The sequence below is a fragment of the Aedes aegypti genome, chromosome 3, assembly GCF_002204515.2.
Source record: "Aedes aegypti strain LVP_AGWG chromosome 3, AaegL5.0 Primary Assembly, whole genome shotgun sequence".
NCBI classification, from domain to species: domain Eukaryota; kingdom Metazoa; phylum Arthropoda; class Insecta; order Diptera; family Culicidae; genus Aedes; species Aedes aegypti.
Window position 1 is genome coordinate 161,213,085 of NC_035109.1, and position 14,761 is coordinate 161,227,845.

The window sequence follows — 14,761 nt, forward strand, 5'->3', positions numbered from 1 at the left end:
ATCATGTCTTGTTCAGAAAAGTGACCCTTAGTTGATCCATAACTGTGGGGTGACTGTAGTTGCGATTGCACCTTCCGTATTTTTTTTTTTTTTTTTTTTTTTTTATGAGCCATACTGTACGCGCGTCGATTTGCCGTTGAAAACCATACCATACCATAGATTCCGAAAGAAACGCCAAAAAGTATGCTTTCAGTAACATACCGTTCACTTACCCAGCAGATAAAGTGCTGTTGTAGTGTTTTGATCCACTACATACATGGACCCACCTCTCTCACTGATCCCCATCTTCGGGACTATCGAAATGCAGTTTTGAATGAGGAAAACCGTGTTCTTCTAGACTTTATCAGGTTTCTCAGCTGAGGTAACCGTTACAAACTTAATCATACCGCAAGGCGGGGTAACTTTGGTAGTTTTGTGGAGTATAATCTGATTATTCCTGCACACTGTAGAAAACATTTTTATCTTAAATTTTGCCGTCGAAAGTTGGCATTACCGTAAAACGGGGTAACTTTGATAGTGCGTGACCCACAACATACTGAACGAAATAACAAAGTTTCTGTCAATCAGTTAAGCAAACCGAATGCAGAAGTAAAGAGTATTAGTATGACACTTCGCGTCAAAGCTATTTTCGTTGGAATCAAGTAAATTTGAGAATTTATATGCAAATATTAAAAATTTATAAGATTTTCCCATTTTTTAAAAGCTCACAAACAATCTGTTCTACGATCACTATTCGATGAAGCCATAATGAGTTCGTCACTTGTCCTTGACAGCCTAGTTGTAGTAGAACATGAATTCGGACTCAAATCTCTTAGCGAATACCATGCTTACATGGTGCTTTGTGATTGCACAGATCACTCGAGTTAGTTTTCGCGCGTTTCCGAAGTAATTTTGCACCACAATCTGGGTGTGTTAACGATGTGGATGACGACGTTGGAAGCGGTTTGTGGGTGCTCAGTCGAAAACGGATTATCAACTGGTTTCATAGTTTTGTTTAAGATGAGTGAAATATGATGACACACATTCATTATATACAATCAATCACTGCACGGTGGTATGCGCCAGATGCTCAACAACGCATACCGAAAAAAATGAAGTTAAGCAAAACAAGCAAAAAACGGAATGGTACAGTTATGCAGAATCAGCACGAACGATTGCTACCTGACAATGAAGTCCGGGTAGGAGATGCATGCACGTGAGTGGTATGAAGCTAGATGGAACTTGTGTGGATAGTTGAAGGCGTCAAAACGAACGATTTAGGTAGTAACTGTTTCTTGAGATTTCGCCGAGCTGGTTATCGTATTCGCCCTGCTAATACAGCGTAAACTTGGAAAACAGGAATAAACTTATCTGAACTCTTGAGCAACAACAAAACACACAGCCTGATGGCTACGAATGACACGGGTAGGAGATGCATGCCCAACAACAACAGTTATGCAGAATCAGCACGAACGATTGCTACCTGGCAATGAAGTCCGGGTAGGAGATGCATGCACGTGAGTGGTATGAAGCTAGATGGAACTTGTGTGGATAGTTGAAGGCGTCAAAACGAACGATTTAGGTAGTAACTGTTTCTTGAGATTTCGTCGAGCTGCTAATCGTATTCGCTCTGCTAATACAGCGTAAACTTGGAAAACAGGAATAAACTTATCTGAACTCTAGAGCAACAACAAAACACACAGCCTGATGGCTACGAATGAAACGGAGAATGTGTCGGGAGGAGGGGTTTACGAGTCGTTCATGACGGCAATCAAAAACTTGCTTGTTGGATACATAACACCGTACGATGGCAGACTGCTATTAGTAATTGAATTTTGACCTGATAACTCTTTTGGGAATGTGTTTGGTGGCCCTGAAAAGGGCCGTTTTGAGAGCGGAAATATGGATACGATTTAACCTCCGAAACCGTACAGAGTACGTCCCTGACGCTTCAGAGCGTAGACAACATCCATGGCGGTTACGGTTTTACGCTTGGCGTGTTCAGTGTAGGTAACAGCATCACGAATGACATTTTCCAGGAATACCTTCAGCACTCCACGGGTTTCCTCGTAGATAAGACCAGAGATACGCTTGACTCCACCACGACGAGCCAAACGACGGATGGCGGGCTTGGTGATACCCTGGATGTTATCACGCAAAACCTTGCGATGACGCTTAGCGCCTCCTTTTCCTAGTCCTTTGCCTCCCTTACCACGGCCAGTCATTTTGTATGTTTAGTTCGGTGTTCGACTACGGTTGTAATGAAACTGATGCCTTCCGCTGGCGGACTGCCACTTTTATACCCGCACGAGGGGTGCTTTCTTCTTGCCATTCTTGCTTTTCCTATTCTTTCGGGGCTTCTGATTGGTTGCCTGCGTCGAAACAAGCATATAAAAGTAGACGTCGAGTTTTCGACCCTCATTATTTCGCCTCGTTTCAACGCATTCGTTTGGATTGTAAAACAAACTTCACCATCATACAATGGCTCGTACCAAGCAGACTGCCCGTAAGTCTACTGGAGGAAAGGCTCCTCGCAAGCAGCTGGCTACCAAAGCCGCTCGCAAGAGCGCCCCGGCTACCGGAGGAGTCAAGAAGCCCCATCGTTATCGGCCAGGAACCGTCGCTCTGCGTGAAATCCGTCGCTATCAGAAGTCAACTGAGCTGCTGATCCGCAAGCTGCCCTTCCAGCGCCTGGTTCGTGAAATTGCTCAGGACTTCAAGACTGACCTGCGCTTCCAGAGCTCGGCTGTCATGGCCCTACAGGAAGCTAGCGAGGCCTATCTGGTCGGTCTTTTCGAAGATACCAACCTGTGCGCCATCCACGCCAAGCGTGTCACTATCATGCCCAAGGACATTCAGCTGGCTCGCCGTATCCGTGGAGAACGTGCCTAAATTTGGTCTACGTTAAAAAACGGCCCTTTTCAGGGCCACTACCACATTCCACAAAAGAGTTATCAGGAATTATTCCCTCGGAATAACTGACGAAGTCAACTTATTCCCATATTTTCGCTAAATCTAGACTAACTCTTGGCGCATTTCGGCTAAAATACACCATTCGACTTCCAACATCTTCGTATCTCTCGCTATCGTGAAAGAGCCAATGAATCGGTTACATTACGCTACGCCTAGCCTACGCTAGCCAATTAATCGGTTACATTACATTACGCCATTATTGTTTTTAACGGCAGGGCAGACTGAACGACGCAGGTAACGACATATGTGTTCCGTTTGTATCGAGTGCACAAGTCGGTAGGCAAAATGACAATGAAACGGCTTCAGCATCAGCCGTGATTTCTCTACCCATATTCAAACTTCTACCCCTTTATGGCAAACGATGGAGGATGTGGTGTGTGAGGATGCTCGATATTCACCTAGAAAACTTAACTCAAAGCCCACCTTTGATAATGACAAACTAACACTGCTGGCATGTTTCCACCAGCAAAACAGCACACAATCTAGGTGGAAGTTGAGAATAACATTCCTCGTAACTTAACTCTAAGCACACCTTTGTTTATGACAAACTAATAACATTCCTGTGACTTAACTCTAAGCGCACCTTTGTTTATGACAAACTAACCTACTGGGATGTTTTTTTCCACCAGCAAAAACAGCACACAATCCAGATGCAAGCAGCAGTGGTTGGTGCTAAAACGAATGCGATTGGTAGCACCCACCAACGACGGCGAGTGGCTGACGTGCTGTGTGCCGATAGTAGTTGGATATTATTTGCAATTGACACCTAGACGTACTTATACAATAGTTTACTTTACACCAAATACATAATTTCGAACAACTCTCTAGCGGTAGAACGAATATTGTCGTCCTGAAAAGGACGGTTTTGGTTTGAATGCGCACGGTCTTCAGTCGAGCGGGAAGTAATTTAGGCCTTCTTTTCGGTTTTCTTGGGCAACAGAACAGCCTGAATGTTTGGCAACACCACCACCCCTGTGCAATGGTAACCGCCAGACAGCAGTTTGTTCAATTCCTCATCGTTACGGATGGCCAACTGCAGATGACGGGGAATGATTCTGGTCTTCTTGTTATCACGAGCAGCGTTTCCCCGCCAATTCCAGAACTTCAGCAGCCAGATATTCCATGACGGCAGCCAAGTAGACTGGAGCGCCAGCACCAACCTCGCTCGGCGTAGTTGCCCTTCCTGAGCAGACGGTGGATACGACCGACCGGGAACTGCAATCCTGCCCGGTTGGAACGGGACTTTGCCTTTCCCTTAACTTTGGCCTCCTTGCCGCGGCCCAGACATTATGAGATAGTAGGTTTGAGTTTAACTAACAGAGAAACGTTTACAAAAGCGTACGGTAAACTGTACTGATGGGGAATCGCCAGAACGAGGGTTATTTTATACATGCGCAGCACTGCGATGTACCAATACCAGGGAGGTAGAAGTGGAAACATCGAAACAGCAAACAAATCGAAGGGGCGTAAGCGGTGCTCTCTATTCTACGAGTATAAAGATAAACCGCTCCGGTCGAACGGCATCATCATCATCAGTTTTCAACCACCAGCGCGCGCGGACGTGTATTCGAGAGCGAGTATTTTCCGAGCGAATCAACAGTGAGCAGTGCAGTGACATTCCAACCGATCGCGGTTGAAGAAACAGTTAACCACTTTTCAGTGGTACAGTGACAGTGACAGTAACAGTGATACGGTAAAGACTTTATACCATTAGTGTGAAAAAAGTGATACAGTGCAAAGAGAGTCTTTGCGCGAAGAAGTGCGAACGAGCATGGCGGCGAGTTCGGGGTGGGACCCTGGCTTCCCCCCACGGCGTTCAATGGCGGTCCAACGGTTCCGGAATGGATGGGCGGCGTAGGCATCGGCCAGCTGCAAATCCTTTCCTTGTATGCAACGGACGGTGAAACGAAGCTGTGCCCATTTATCGTGGGCAAATCAATGCAGGACCTCGTCGGCGAAATCGAAAACACCACAACGGAAGCGAACGGGATGAAGTATGTGCTGCGAGTACGTGACGCTGGGCAGGTAAGGAAACTGCTCAGCATGAAGAAGCTTTTCAACGGAATGGCGGTGACGGTGGAACTCCACCCCGTCTTCAACAAAAGGCGCTGCGTGATTTCATGTCGTGAAATCCAAAACAAGACGGAACAAGAGCTGATGGAATGGCTGGCCAAGGACGGAGTGGTCGGTGTAAAACGGATCACCCGAATGCAGGATGGCAAGCCGGTTAATACCCCAACTGTCATTCTGACGCTGAACGGAACAGCAGTGCCCGAACACATCAAGGTCGGACCACTGCGTATCAAGACACGCATGTACATCCCGGACCCGATGATATGCTACAAGTGCTTCAACTATGGCCACTCCAAACTCCGGTGCAAAGGCGCTGCAAAGTGCCGAAACTGCTCCAAAACCCACGATCTCGAAGGGGAGTGCAACGCTGCCCCTTTCTGCCAGCACTGCCAAGGTGCCCACGGACCTGCTAACCGATCCTGCCCGGTGTACGCGATGGAGAAAGAAATCGTTAGGCTGCGATTCACCAAAGGCATTTCCCAGGAAGAAGCGAAGAAGCAGATCCAATCCGGCGGCGGTTCCTATGCTGCCGTCAGCTCAGCAGTTCAACAGAGGTTGGTCAACGCCCGTACATCTACGGGACAATCGGATCAACTGAAAGCCAAAGACGACTTGATCAAGCAACTGACCGAAACCATCAGCAAGCTAACCAGCAGGATCGAGGAACTTGAAAAGAAGTGCACCAGTAAGAAGGAGAAGAAGCGATCCCGCAAGATCCAGATTATGAAGGATGAAGGTAGCGGCTCCGAAATGGAAACGGATTCCAGTGCCAAGCAGAGTGCCCCGGACACCCAGTGTAGGCGTCTCGAACCAGGTAAGTGCTGTCCTTCCAAAGCCAAGCGTTCAGAAACACAAACGTCATCCAACCACGGAAATTCATGCCCCCATTGTTAAAAAAGCAAGTGCTGACCAATCGCAACAATCTTCTGATCTTGCTTATCCCCATTCAACTACAAATCTCCCCCAAACCACCCTGGCACTCTCGACCAACTGCAAACTCTAATGGATTCCACTCGTCTCAACTCCCCTCACTCACAATCTCACAATGGCCAACACATCAAACCCCATAAATAGTCAATCGTCCTCTAACCAACCAACTCAATCCTGCCTAGCATTACAATGGAATCTCTTCGGACTTAAAGGTAAACTCTCAGAATTACAATTATTAATTTCTCAATTCAACCCTATTGCTTTAGCGTTACAGGAAACAATGATTCCCAATTCAACATCAATAAACTTCATCAAAGGTTATGATCTGTACATTTGCGAAAACCCTGATAATCCCTACAAAACCGGTACAAGTTTAGCCATAAAATCTGATATTCCTCATCGTAGAATTTCTCTCCCTTCATATGATTCTTTATTCGCAGTAGCCATAGAAATTGATTTCCCCTTGAAAATCACACTGGTTTCCATTTATATCTCTCCCTCACATAACCTCCCCATTAAAGCTAGTCTTGCCAAAATACTTGACCAAATATCATCCCCTGTTCTCCTAATGGTGATTTTAACGGTCATTCAACTCTTTGGGGCTGCCATCGTAATGATGCTAGAGGATCGATTTTATGCCAACTCTTTGACGAATATGGCATGACTCTGCTGAACGATGGTAGTCACACTAGAATCAGTCTCTCAACTGGTCAATCATCAGCCTTAGACCTTTCAGTATCCTCCCATAGCCTCAATTCCCAGCTGTCTTGGATGGTCCACAATGACTGTTGTGGTAGTGACCATCTTCCTATTGTTATCCAACTGAATAGAGCTCCTCCTGTGTCTTCCTGCCGTCCTCGTTGGAAGTATGAGCTGGCTGACTGGCCTAGCTATCAAAACGAGGTCTTCTCGGTATTTTCCAACAGAGCCCCTTCCTCAGCTGAGGAATTCGTTCAACAATTGTTTGCCATAGCTACGCACCACATTCCCAGAACCAATGGTTCTCCCGGTAAAAAGTCGGTTCCATGGTGGAACCCCGAGGTTCGTTCTGCAGTCAAACTCCGTCGCAAAAAACTACGTGCTCTTCAGAAGATTGCAAAGGAAGATCGTAAAGACTCTACCACTTTTTCTGAATTCAAAGCTGCTAGGAATGCAGCCAGATCGGTCATTAAACAGGCCAAACAGGACAGCTGGGACGAATTCATTTCCTCAATTAACCCTGACAGTACTTCAAAAGAATGTGGGACAAAGTCCATCGATTAAACGGTAGTAAAAGTAGACAGCCTATTAAACTAAAAATCAGTAATCAAATCACTGACAATCCTTCAATTATTACCGAACATCTTGCTGATCACTTTTCCCAATCATCTTCCTCCTCCAATTACTCTGATAACTTCATTTCCCACAAAAACACCATAGAAGCATCTCCTCCCAATTTCAATACTGATGAAAATCTAGAGTATAACTGTGATTTTTCATATGAAGAGTTAGATTGGGCTTTACACAGAGTCCACGGGTCATCAGCTGGCCCGGATGATGTAGGTTATCCACTTCTCAAGAACCTTCCCCTAATAGGTAAATCCATCCTCCTTACAATATTCAACGACATTTGGAACCGCGGTGAAATCCCTAACTCTTGGAAGGAAGGATTAGTTGTTCCCATTCCCAAACCCGATAAAGATAGAAATAATGCCGACAGTTTCCGCCCATTACTTTTATTAAACTGTATTGGGAAGATTCTTGAGAAAATGGTTAACAGACGACTCATCACTCTTCTGGAATCTCGTGGTTTACTAGATAATCGACAGTTTGCTTTCCGCCCAGATAAAAGCTCTGATGACTATCTTACCGAACTTGAAGATATCATTAACTCACACCTGGAAAGGGGAATACATGGTGACGTTGTATCCCTTGACCTGTCGAAAGCATACGACCGTGCGTGGCGTTTTCCCATTCCAAATCTTTTGAAGAAATGGGGAATCAAAGGTCGCATGGGTCATTACGTCCAAAGCTTCCTTCAGGATAGGAGATTTAGGGTCATCTTAGGCAACAACCGATCTGAGTTGAGATGTCAAGAAAATGGTATTCCTCAAGTTCGGTAATTGCCCCAACACTCTTCCTTATCTGCATCCAATCGCTATTCAAGGACATTCCGCCCAATATTCTTCATACTAGTCTATGCGGACGACATCACCATACTCACCTTCCACAGCATAAAATCTCTGTCCAGAAAACGAATTCAATCAGCAGTTCTGAGTGTTTCAAAATGGGCTGACGAACCGGTTTCACTATATCCCCTGAAAAATCCCAACTTCTACACATCAGTCGCAACAGAAAAAAGATGTCAAAACTCCCCGACATCATTTTAAATAATACAATTATAAAATCCCAAATATCCTCAAAATCCTTGGTAATTCATCTCGACCGAACCCTTAGCTTCAGGCAGCACCTTAATAGCGTCCGCAAATCCATCAACCAAAGACTTAATCTCCATAAAAGTAATCGGCTCCCGTATACCTTGCGCCCACCGAACATCTATCCTACAAATCGTCAACAGTTGGATTCTACCTAAGATGTTCTATGGTGTTGGCCTCTTCAGCAGAGGTGGTGATTTGGTAAGCAACAAATTAAGCCCACTGTATAATAAAGCTGTCCGTCTAGCTTCAGGAGCTTTTGCTACCAGTCCCATCTTATCCATTATGGCTGAATGCGGACAACTCCCTTTTGACTATTCCTTAACAACTAACGTTGTTTCCAAAGCTATCAGATGGCTGAGTCTGGGGGGTCGAAATGACGTTCCCCTGGTCACACGAGCCTCTGACTTATTCCAATCCTCACAAACCAATCGCTTCCAGAAATAGCCGTATTACCTAGATCCAAAACCAAGTCATGGAATCAACCCACCCCAAAAATAGATCTCTCTCTTCTAGATCAGGTCAAAGCTGGTGATCCACATTCTATAATTCAATCACACTTCAACAAACTCCGCTCTGAAAAATACTCCAACCACCTAACAATATATACAGATGGTTCTGTATGTAATGGTTATGTTGGTTATGGCATTGCTAGCTACTCTACACTCCCAAACATCAGTGCTGCCCTCCCCCCATCTTGTTCCATATTTAGTGCCGAAGCATATGCCCTTCTAAAAGCCACTCACCTCTGTTCCACCCTATCGGATCATCCCATAGTAATCTTCAGCGATTCTGCTAGTTGTCTTCGAGAAATGGATTCTTACTCCTTGAAACCCCTGGCTTCAGGAGGCCGAAAGACTTGCTTTGGTCAACAGAGCCACCTTCTGTTGGGTGCCAGGTCACTCTGGCATCCACGGTAATGAGGAGGCTGACCGGTTAGCAGGTGTAGGTCGCAGCATGAACCCAGAGGATGTTTCTATTCCATCCATCGACGCTCAGAGATGGACAAAGGAGAAGATCCATGACTCCTGGAGCACTAAATGGTAAACAGCAGGGATATTGCTCTCAGAAGATTAAAATCATCCACTTTCCCCTGGCCCGATAACATTAACCCCAAACATCGTCGCATTTTAACCCGTTTACGAATTGGTCACACCCGTTTAACCCATAGTTACCGTATTGACAAAATAGATCCCCCTACTTGCACATCTTGCGGTACCCCCTTAACTGTCCACCATATTTTGATTGACTGTCAATGTTACAACACTGAACGCTTGGCTTGTAATTTGGACGGCACCCTGGAAGAGACGTTATCGCCACCAAACGAGGAAGCTTTAATCGCATTTTTAACCACCACCGGATTACTGGACCAACTGTAAAACCCAGCGATAAGGGACGAATGACCTTCGGGTTAAAGTCCCTCTCAAACAACAACAACAACAACAAATCGAACGGCATCAGTTTCTGTTTCCCTTTGGATCGAAAACAACGTCAAACCTATAGCGATGGCACCGAAAACCAGTGGAAAGGCCGCGAAGAAATCCGGCAAGGCCCAGAAGAACATTGTCAAGGGCGACAAGAAGAAGAAGAAGCAGCGCAGGAAGGAGAGCTATGCCATCTACATCTACAAGGTGTTGAAGCAAGTCCATCCCGACACTGGCGTTTCTTCAAAGGCTATGAGCATCATGAACAGCTTCGTCAACGACATCTTTGAACGTATTGCCGCCGAAGCCTCCCGTCTTGCTCACTACAACAAGCGCTCGACAATCACTTCCCGCGAAATTCAAACCGCCGTCCGTCTTCTGCTTCCAGGAGAATTGGCTAAGCATGCTGTTTCGAAGGCACCAAGGCCGTCACCCAAGTACACCAGCTCCAAGTAAATGACGACCGACATCGAATAATCGCAGCAACCAAAAGGCCCTTTTCAGGGCCACTATTTCAATCATAGAAAAGAGTTAAATTCGGAAAAAATGACCCTTCGCAGCGACTGTAATACTCAATAGCTAAACCGACTGTTTCGTAATGGCGACATATACCACCCCCATCGTAGTTTGCTTACATGATTCAATGTCAAATTGATCGCCCGACTACTTGTTACCAACCTTTGGTTGTTTCAAAATATCTACTTGGACCTCTATGCTTTGCAAAAGCCTGACTAACTGACAATACTTACGAATAGTGCAATGACGCCCTAAACTCAACCTGTATGATTTGCTGCCTACTTTCAGGGTATCCGCACAGAGAGAAATAATATCATTATGAGTGAAACGGTCTGCTTCTCGTATCAGACAGCATGCAAAGCAATATATCGATCTAGCCTAGTAGCAAAGTAACATATTCAACAAAGTGAGTGAGCTATTTGAGCCCATTACGTTAGAATCTCAAATCACGCCAAAGTACGGTGAACTTAATTTCAATCTTTTAAAATATGAACCATGGAGCTCATGCTACGCTCATGGACGGCGCCGTTGTGCTAGTGGTGAAGGTAGGCATTAAATTTTCCCTATTGAGGATGTCCTATTTCTCCGTACCGGAGCGGGGTCCACCAGGCCTAACGACAGACATTATATATCAGTACTCAGATCTTCAAGGCTGACGAGCAATCAATCAGTTCTACAAATAACAACAACTGCAGGCAACTTTCGGCTGCATCCCGAAAACGATTCTTAAAACCGGAAACGTATAGGTGCCGTATGTACACGTACATTGTTTGGTGCTCACGCGTTTTCGGTTTCACATTTCGGGGATCGATTACCAAAGCTTCTTTTAATTTCTTGCTTACATGGAATTAACAGTAATGAAACCGAGAAAGTTTAATTAACCAAACTACAACAAACGCGGCACTGACACTAACGCGTTGATTCTTATTCAGGGCTATGATGTCCTACAGGACTCGCACTGGCAGCGATGTTCTTGCGGGGTGTGCTGTCTGATATTACAGATTGTATTTTATTGTAGCGAGTTTGCAGTTATAAATTTCAACTAAACCAAATCTTAACTAAACATTCACTATCCCTGTGCAGTGCGGTGCATCGATGGCTAAGGCAACGCATTTGTGAAATTGGACAATCAACGGTGGGTATATCTCAAGCGGGTGAGAGTTGCTTGTTTTAAACGATTATGAGTTACACTGACTATTTTGTTTACAGATTAAAATAAAATTGATTGATTGACATTTTTATCGAAGCCCATGTTCGTGGTATGGTTTATGGAAAACCAATCAAATTAACATTGTTAAAAGTTTACTTAAACCAAACCACGAACATCGCCCGTCAGCACTGGGAATGACTTTGTTTGAGACCTGTTATGAGCCATAAGGTAACGGATTTTTCGATAATATTATGAATGTAAACGCAAAGAGCGACTATTGATGTTTCTAAAATTCATTACGCGGCAAGCATGATAGGCAATTGTTTCAATAGTTGCTATTAATTGTTTTATCTAGCGAAGCCACACCATATGAAGCACGAGTGCCATTAACGTACATGTTTACGTGGTACTTTTCTCAATGCAGCCCAGTGTAGCGGTAATGGGGCTGCTAGCGAGATTCATATACTCGCCAGACGGACATACTAAAAATGTAAATATGTTTAGTGAAGAACGGAAAAACTGAGTTTTAGAAAAGATGGTTACCAAAAAAATATACAATATTTCACGAACAGTCATTCAGTGGACGGACCATGTCTGCATCCCTAACACAGACATCTCTTCCGAACACCGTACTGTTGCCAGATTTGTCTTCATTCGTTTACTCTAACGTGTTAAGCATTACTATTTCTGCCTTTCAAAATGTCTTGAAGTCGCCGCTGAAGCCGGCTGCCGCAGCCCCTGCTGTCTCGCCAGCCAAGGCCAAGAAGCCAGGGCCCCTAAAGGGGACAGGGCAAGCCAAAGAAGCCATCCGACCCATCCCCGGTGAACGATATGGTGGTTGCTGCTATCAAAACCCTGAAGGAACGGAACGGATCCTCCTTGCAGGCCATCAAGAAGTACATTGCTGCCAACTACAAATGCGATGTCGCCAAGCTTGCCCCATTCCTGAAGAAGGCGCTGAAGAATGGTGTCGAAAAGGGGCAAGTTTGTCCAACCAAGGGAACTGGGTGCCTCCGGATCGTTCAAACTGAAGGCTGATGCTAAGAAGGCCGCCGGTGAAAAGAAAACGAAGAAGGCCGGTGAGAAGAAACCCAAGAAGGCTGCCGGAGAGAAGAAGAAGGCTGCCAAGAAACCAGCTGGAGAGAAGAAGGCCAAGAAGCCAGCCGGCCGAAAGAAAGCCAAGAAGCCAGCTGCAGCGAAGAAAGCCAAAGCTGCCGGTGCAAAGGCTGCCAAAAAGGCCGGAGGTGTAAAGAAGGCTGCTGCCCCCGAAGCAAAAGGCCACCAAACCCTTCGAAGACCGCCGCAAAGAAGCCAAAGACCCCAAAACCGAAGAAGGCTGCCCCAGCCAAGAAAGCTGCCGCAAAGAAGACCGCTGCCAAAAAGTAAAGTTTAGCAAACTTTCGGAAGCACCCGCAACTGTACTGTGAAACAGTATTCATTATCCAATCAGTCCTTTTCAGGACTACCAATGAAGATCATATCAAAGAGTTACTACTAAGAATATTCCTTTTACCGTACGATCGGATGATTTTCTCAAGGCGAATCTCAAGGTGAAGAGCACACATCTAGACAGTCTTTCAAAGCTGATACCTTGACCGATTGGTCACTCGATAATCAATCGAACAATTTGTTTTTCAACTTGAATTTCTGGAAATTATGCTCTTGCTTGACGATTTGAGGTGTTGCTTCGTTCGTTTTTTTTTTTTCTTTTTTTTTTCAATAATGAACAACGCACTGATCTCGAACTGCAAAAGGGGCCAGGCAGAGAGGTAGGTCCAGTCCCAACCAGTAGAGAAAAAAAAAATAATAAATAAATAAAAAATAAAACAAAAATACCAATCTTGGGTAAATGGTATTCAAAATTCCAAATCTTGGGTAAATGGTATTCAAAATCTACTTACATGCTAACTCCAAGGGATGTACGCAGCCCATTTTTAACACAAAATAATAGCCAATTTCCTTATCGTGTATCTCGGGGGTTTTCCTTTTCGAGGTAATACAAACTGTTGCTGATGGTGTGTCTCATGCTTCTTTGCTGGAAAGCATAACTATCACTGTTCTATCCACATTGGCGGAGCTCAGCATCGCTTCCGATGGAACGGTTGCTTCTATTTTTCACTGATCACTTTATGCGTTTAAGGAAGCAGGATCCATAATTGTTTTTCGATCATTCAAACCCGGTAGCCGTTAAGGCGAAGCAGGCCGTCGTTGAAATTTGTACGCGTCGTTAATTGATTGTTGCTAATTCATCTCACGATTTCGAATCGAAGAAAATCAGTTGAAAAAGTATCAGCATACTTTATGCATGTTAGCGCGTACAGTGATTCTTTTTCAAGTCAATATAAACTATCACGACTGAGTTTTATCACTTTGAAATGCATGCTGAAAAGTCATCATTGTTGCCAAAACGAATGACGGGCCTTAAGAAGTTTTGCATTATAATGTGTTTTGTTTTAGAATGATATTCACAGTATAACATTCGTAATATTCCGTTTCGAATGAACGACATCCAAATGATAAGAAAAATGAACCATTCACAATGGATTTTTTTTTTTCTTATTTCTTTATTTCTTTATTCAGGAAAAGATAGTTTTACGCTGTTTATAAATATGAGTTTATTGTTAAATTTTATTGTGGCTGATCGACAAATGCCTAATGGTTCGATGTGTTGTTGTATGCTGGGGAGTTCCGTTTCTAATAACCAAAATTCAAAGTAAAATATACAAATAAAGGCACACTACGCATAGAGGAGTTTAATTCATTCATCGTTATTCGGTTATTAGGTCAGTGGATTCTGAAATTGGGCGAAATGGATGCGGATAATACGGGGCGTTGTTAGAGTGTGAAAAATCAAAACTGGAAGACCCAACATTGGAATAGAAGGGAAGGTTGTTCGCAATTAAAAGAGGCAAAGCATAGGCACAAATGACATAAGTTATACACATGACTGCCAAACTGTCTCAAGCGCCCACAAGTTCACTAAAAGCCGTCCCCATACTATGAGACCGAAAACACTCATATTGTCAACAACAACAGTCACCCCACAGTTATGGATAGCACTCTGATATGGATCAGAGTTGGATTAAAACGGGAATATCTCATCAAACAGAGTTGCAATTACGCAGAACACATTTTACCTACGTGAGCCATAAATCTGTGCAACATCGCAATCAATTATAAAATGCTCGATCATATTTTTTCCGACCGTATTCCCACAAACGTTGATTCATAACTGTGGGGCATTGAAACCCGTACCACAGTTATGGATCATTTATTTTAATCATGTCTTGTTCAGAAAAGTG

General features: G+C 44.3%; 4 protein-coding genes and 1 pseudogene across 4 annotated transcripts; 3 read left to right on the forward strand and 2 right to left on the reverse strand.

Moving 5' to 3' along the window:
• Positions 1–1,130: 1,130 nt before the first annotated feature.
• On the reverse strand, positions 1,131–2,460 carry LOC110677925 (histone H4). Its single transcript, XM_021849943.1, has one exon. The coding sequence runs from the start codon at positions 2,202–2,204 to the stop codon at positions 1,893–1,895; it is 312 nt and encodes a 103-aa protein (XP_021705635.1). The 5' UTR covers positions 2,205–2,460; the 3' UTR covers positions 1,131–1,892.
• Positions 2,386–3,276, forward strand: LOC110677924 (histone H3). Its single transcript, XM_021849942.1, has one exon. It carries the CDS (start codon positions 2,461–2,463, stop codon positions 2,869–2,871), a length of 411 nt encoding a protein of 136 aa, XP_021705634.1. The 5' UTR covers positions 2,386–2,460; the 3' UTR covers positions 2,872–3,276.
• Positions 3,277–3,859: 583 nt separating this feature from the next.
• Positions 3,860–4,344, reverse strand: LOC5578461 (histone H2A.8). Its single transcript, XM_021850731.1, has 2 exons — positions 4,271–4,344; positions 3,860–4,175 (listed from the first exon to the last, which is right to left on the reverse strand). Exons 1-2 carry the CDS (start codon positions 4,342–4,344, stop codon positions 3,860–3,862), a joined length of 390 nt encoding a protein of 129 aa, XP_021706423.1.
• A 5,486-nt stretch (positions 4,345–9,830) lies between these two features.
• On the forward strand, positions 9,831–10,249 carry LOC110679356 (histone H2B-like). Its single transcript, XM_021853769.1, has one exon. The coding sequence runs from the start codon at positions 9,875–9,877 to the stop codon at positions 10,247–10,249; it is 375 nt and encodes a 124-aa protein (XP_021709461.1). The 5' UTR covers positions 9,831–9,874.
• Positions 10,250–10,797: 548 nt separating this feature from the next.
• LOC110678126 lies at positions 10,798–12,852 on the forward strand (annotated as a pseudogene).
• The last annotated feature ends 1,909 nt before the right edge of the window (positions 12,853–14,761 follow it).

Bases quoted from the DNA above. Each gene is read 5' to 3' on its own strand.
- LOC110677924 (XM_021849942.1), top strand. From the start codon at position 2,461: ATGGCTCGTACCAAGCAGACTGCCCGTAAGTCTACTGGAGGAAAGGCT.
- LOC110679356 (XM_021853769.1), top strand. From the start codon at position 9,875: ATGGCACCGAAAACCAGTGGAAAGGCCGCGAAGAAATCCGGCAAGGCC.
- LOC110677925 (XM_021849943.1), bottom strand. From the start codon at position 2,204: ATGACTGGCCGTGGTAAGGGAGGCAAAGGACTAGGAAAAGGAGGCGCT.
- LOC5578461 (XM_021850731.1), bottom strand. From the start codon at position 4,344: ATGTATAAAATAACCCTCGTTCTGGCGATTCCCCATCAGTACAGTTTA. The intron at 4,176-4,270 runs GTTAGTTAAACT...CCAACCGGGCAG, and splicing joins GCTTTTGTAAACGTTTCTCT to GATTGCAGTTCCCGGTCGGT.